This window comes from Pinus tabuliformis, chromosome 7 (genome assembly GCF_031772625.1).
Source record: "Pinus tabuliformis cultivar Carrire ecotype Pingquan chromosome 7, CPIR1, whole genome shotgun sequence".
Lineage (NCBI taxonomy): Eukaryota > Viridiplantae > Streptophyta > Pinopsida > Pinales > Pinaceae > Pinus > Pinus tabuliformis.
In genome coordinates this window covers 700,004,796-700,009,971 of record NC_142293.1, presented here as the reverse complement: position 1 = coordinate 700,009,971, position 5,176 = coordinate 700,004,796, and the positions used below count along the sequence as shown (strand labels likewise).

The window sequence follows — 5,176 nt, the reverse complement described above, 5'->3', positions numbered from 1 at the left end:
TATTATATTATATATTTTATATATTTTATATATAACATATATATATATATATATATATATATATATATATATATATATATATATTCATTGTTGTTTATTATAGTTGGTCACATTATTATTATTTTTATTTAGAATGAATATAGTGAGAATGAAATTATTGATGTTTTATAATGGTTTTAGTTTAAAAGGGAGTTGTCTTTAGTGCGATTTTTTGGACGCTTTTCCGGTGGATTTTTTCAGTCTAATTTCTCTAAAATCCAGGTAGGAATTCATTGAAATCACAAGTTTGATGGGTAACCCCTGCACAATAAAAGTACCCTAGGGGTTTCTCAAGGCGTTGAATCTATATACACAGTCAAAAACTAGTTTAAATAACACGACTCAAGATTTCACTACAAAATTTTATGCTGGATTCTGACACTCAAAACTCCAAAAAATCACACTAAAGACAACTCCATTTAAAAATAACCAAATATGTATAGTTATTTTTGTTTTTTATTATAATTATCATTTTTTTATTTAAAAAGAAAAATTCTAGATATATATCTAATTCACATTTTTAAAAAATGCATTTTAAAAACTCAAAACAATATTAATTAAAAGCTAATGACATTAATGAAACAAACATAGAGGTGTAGCATTTGATTTACTATTTGATTATTTAATAATTAAAGAACTAGTCATAAAATATATATTCACACTTCTTCCCTATTCTCTTCGTTCAAATTGGATAAATTTGAGAGTACTTTAGGTCATCGATATTTGGAATATAAAACATAGGTTATGTGTAATCCTATTTGCAAGTAAGTAATTGTGTGCGCGTTGAAGAAATGAGTGCGTTGTGGTACATAGACAACGTGGTTGCCACATATTTGCATTTACGTTTCGAATTTGACGCATTCCACACATTTAATTTTTGAATGATATTAAGTCGATGCTCGGTAGGAACCACGAATCGCACATGACGTATAGAGATCACAATTGGAATATGTGTACTTTGACTATCATCATAGCAAAAGGTCCCTTTCAACTTTGGAGGGGTCTGCGTCATATTTGACCAAAATAAATAAAAAATTTGCCGGTGCCCGTTCCGATGGCACTCTATTTCGAAATTCAAAATAAATAAATAAATTGGGGATAGAGATTGAAGTCGTCAAGCTAGCTAAATATATATATATAAATAAAACGACATGGTCGTCTTGAGACCGAGTCCGTGATTGACACTGGATAAATATATATAAAACAAAGTGGTGTTTTGGCCGAGTTGGTAAATGACAGTGGAGACTCTGACTATTTGGACCCCTCTCCGTGCTTCGACACTGACTTGGTCGAACCTCCCTCTTCTTTGCCCTTCCGCGGCTGCGCGCTTTGGAATGAACAAGCCCACGCGTTTTAGCTCAATTCATGCCATATACTCGTTAACACTACACTAGTATAAATTTGATGAAACCCGTCCATACCCATATCATTCCAGAACGTGTGTTCGTGAGCTAATTTCTGTCGAATCTTATCATATAGTTTATCCCTGCTTGAATCATCTCCTGCTTGCACAATCATCTCCATTTCTAGACTCCAGCCATATATATATATAAGCATTATAATATTTGCTTTCCATTTGGATTGAACAATCATCTCCATCTCGCGGGATAATTTGCTTTCCATTTGATTCGATTGATTGCTTTGGCTATCTCTCCATCAGCTATCAGCTATGGCTTTGCCTTCTCTTCGAATGATTTGGGGCTTTGTCCTCTTGCTCATCGCGGCTACTGCGCACGCACAACTGACAGCCAATTTTTACAAGGAATCGTGTCCTAATCTCGAAAATTTGGTGATAGATGTGGTGGCCCAAGCGGTGAGGAATGAAGCTCGAATGGCTGCATCTCTGCTGCGCCTACATTTCCATGACTGTTTTGTGAATGTAAGTTATACTCCTCGCACTTCTGCTCCTCACACACACACTCTCTCTCTATATATATTTATATTGGTTGGCTATAGATAGATAGATATTAATTCATATGAGTGTTTGAGTGAACAGGGGTGTGACGGTTCCATTTTGCTGGATGACACCTCTTCATTTCAAAGCGAGAAGAATGCGGGCCCTAACCTCAACTCTGCGCGAGGTTTTGAAGTCATAGACGCCATCAAATCCACGGTGGAGAAAGCATGTCCTGGTGTTGTATCCTGCGCCGATATTCTCACAATTGTTGCTCGAGATTCTGTGGTCTTGGTATAAACATACAACCTCATCAATATCAATACACTACTCTTAGATATGATTATATATTTAAAGACATGCAATTAAGGCTTATCATGTATATATATTGTGTACTTCCGTAGAGCGCAGGCCCTTATTGGGAAGTGGTACTGGGAAGGAGGGACTCCACAAGCGCTAGTATAGACACCGCAAATACAGATATTCCTTCTCCAGCATTTGATGTGAATCGACTTGTTTCCACATTTCAAAATCAAGGCCTTTCTCCTCGAGACATGGTTGCACTTTCAGGTACGTACTACACACACGGTCCACATGAGTATATCAATACTAAACCTATAGGTATATTGAGCTGTGGAACAATTATAATTAACAACTTTGGCATGTATATATATTGTACAGGCGCTCACACCTTAGGACAGGCACGCTGCGTAGTTTTCAGAAACAGAATCTACAACGAAAATACGACAATAGATGGGCGATATGCGAGTGTGGTGCAGGGGAGGTGTCCCACCTCTGGAGGAGATAACAACTTGTCGCCTTTAGATTTTGGTAGTGCCAACAGGTTTGACAACCGCTATTTCACAAATGTGGAAGCAAAGAGAGGGCTTCTTCATTCCGATCAACAACTATTTTCGGGTGGGGACACTTCTATAGCCTCCATTGTCCGCTCCTATGCAGGGAATCCTGCAACGTTTTTTGACGATTTCCAGCGAGCCATGATAAGCATGGGAAACATCAAACCCCTCACTGGTACCAACGGTCAGATCCGCACCAACTGCAGGATCGTAAACCGTTAATTGCAGCCGATGGCGATTCATCCGCCCGCTCTACCCTACGGATATGTATTCTTTTACAAAAGATTCATAATATCCCTGCATATTTGTAATATTCGCGGTTGTGACTAAATTTATATGTTACACATTCTTTCCAACACGTCTGTTGTATTATTTATTTATCTATCTGCATTCTCATTCTCATTTTCAGCTATAAATAATTTGGCGTCACTCAACGTTCGAAAAGTTGCACGATGCATAATGATGATACTCCATATTTTCAATGTCTACAATTAACAACAAAATCAGAGGCCAAAGACCTTATTAACGTCTACTTTTTTGCCTGCACTTACAGAATCTAGTGGCGTGATGTTCTTTTGGGTACAAAATTAGTTTTTAACTTTGGGTACAAAATTAGTTTTTAACTCAGATTGTGTTCCATTTATCTAAAACAAATCCAACACATTAGCGCCTGTCATACATTGGTAGGACTGGTATTTGCCATGTTCTACGTATTATGGTATTAATTGTAAGTGTTTTGCTGAGATATTAAATAAACCTTGTGTATCATGACTATTCCGTTCAACTCGGGTGGCAATATTATGTTGGAAGGCACACAACCGTGGCATAATGGTCAGATACAATCCATCATACTTGCATTCTAGAAAAATAATTCTTCAAAACCGAAATTATGGAAATTAAACAGAACTAACGCTCCACCAACTAACAGTGCATGGAAATTAAACAGACCCAAACTCTCCACCAACTAACAATGACCATGTAGCACAATGTGTTAGGATATTCCGACACATAGGATATAGTTAAGTTCAACTTGGTCTAGTATAGAGTTAGGTTAGAGTTAGGTAAAGTGTGTTTCTTTACCGTTGTACATTTTGTAACTTACACTCCGACGGTCACGATATGTAGTGATCCGACGGTTCACTCTCACCTCGGTATTACCAACACTTGATCCGTGGCTTGACACCCGATTGGTCCATGAGTTCTATTTAAAGCGCATGGAGGGTCATTGTTCGGGTAATCCGTGCATGAGAGAAGCTTATGTAAATTTTCATTCTTTGATTAATAAATTGCCTGTAGTACCCACGTTGAGACAGGCCGTGGACTGTTTCCCTCCTTGCACTCTGAGGGTTTTAACCACGTCAAAAATACTGGTGTATTGATTTGAGATCTGGTTGTGAGCGGTGTCCTTTTGGTATTCTTTCTGTGGAACTTACCCTGTAAATTCCTACATGGTATCAGAGCTATTTGAGGGCCGCGTCCGTTGGTGATCCAAATCTGAAGTCGGTAGAACTGCATGCGGCTGTCGTTTCCTAGATCTGATGTTTCTGACTGCTTTCGGGCCGAGAGGACTGCTCTGTTGCGTTCGGAGCATCTGTTCCAGTGAGGAACCCCTTTCATTTCACGCGAAAAGGTTTCCGGTAGCCCTAGCTGCGTCATTTTTCAGATCGGGAGGTATACAGTGTTTTTTTTTGCTGCTTATTTCAGTCTCAGTTTATTTAGCCTTTTTTTTTAACCGGATCTATACCTTTCATTTCTGCGTATGCTCTTTGCCCTGCAACTCTGTGCGATCTGGGCAAATCAGAAACAGAAAGGAAGGATTTTTCTCATGCGTATGCTCTTTTCCCTGCACCTTAGTGTGATCTCGGAAAATCAGAAACATTGAGAAAAATATTTAGTTTTTCGGCTAAAGCTAACCTTGAGATTTTTTTTTAAAAATTTCTAGTTTTTTGGCTAAAGCTAACTTCGAGCCGCAAGGTTTGTTTTTCTTTGCATATTCGTGTTGGGTTTTGTGTTTTGTGTTTTGTAGGGAAAAAGAGCTTTCTCAAGGAAAGCACGCAAACCAAGGCCCCCCCTCTCTCTCTCTCTCTCTCTCTCTCTCAAATTTTTTGTATAGATCAATTGGTTCAAAGCTATTTTAAGAGAGTAGAGGTCTTGGGTTCAAGTCCCCATTTTGTGGGGGCGGATTTTTTCATTCCCGCACATTCGCGCACTTTGCCGGCAACGTCAACAATTTTTTTTCAAAAAGCCATAACTTCTTCATCCGGAAGCCTTTTTAGAGCCGTTTTTTTTAAAACCGCCTATTTTTTCGAGATCTATCCATTGGAACACTTACTTTCAACATCTTCAGTTTCAGTTTTTTTTTAAATGGAAAGTCCATGCCAAGTCA

General features: G+C 38.3%; 1 protein-coding gene across 1 annotated transcript; it reads left to right on the top strand.

The window, feature by feature from the left end:
* Nucleotides 1-1,489: 1,489 nt before the first annotated feature.
* LOC149249443 (peroxidase P7-like) lies at nt 1,490-3,146 on the top strand. Its single transcript, XM_089456258.1, has 4 exons — nt 1,490-1,918; nt 2,036-2,227; nt 2,338-2,503; nt 2,615-3,146. Exons 1-4 carry the CDS (start codon nt 1,709-1,711, stop codon nt 3,010-3,012), a joined length of 966 nt encoding a protein of 321 aa, XP_089312384.1. The 5' UTR covers nt 1,490-1,708; the 3' UTR covers nt 3,013-3,146.
* The last annotated feature ends 2,030 nt before the right edge of the window (nt 3,147-5,176 follow it).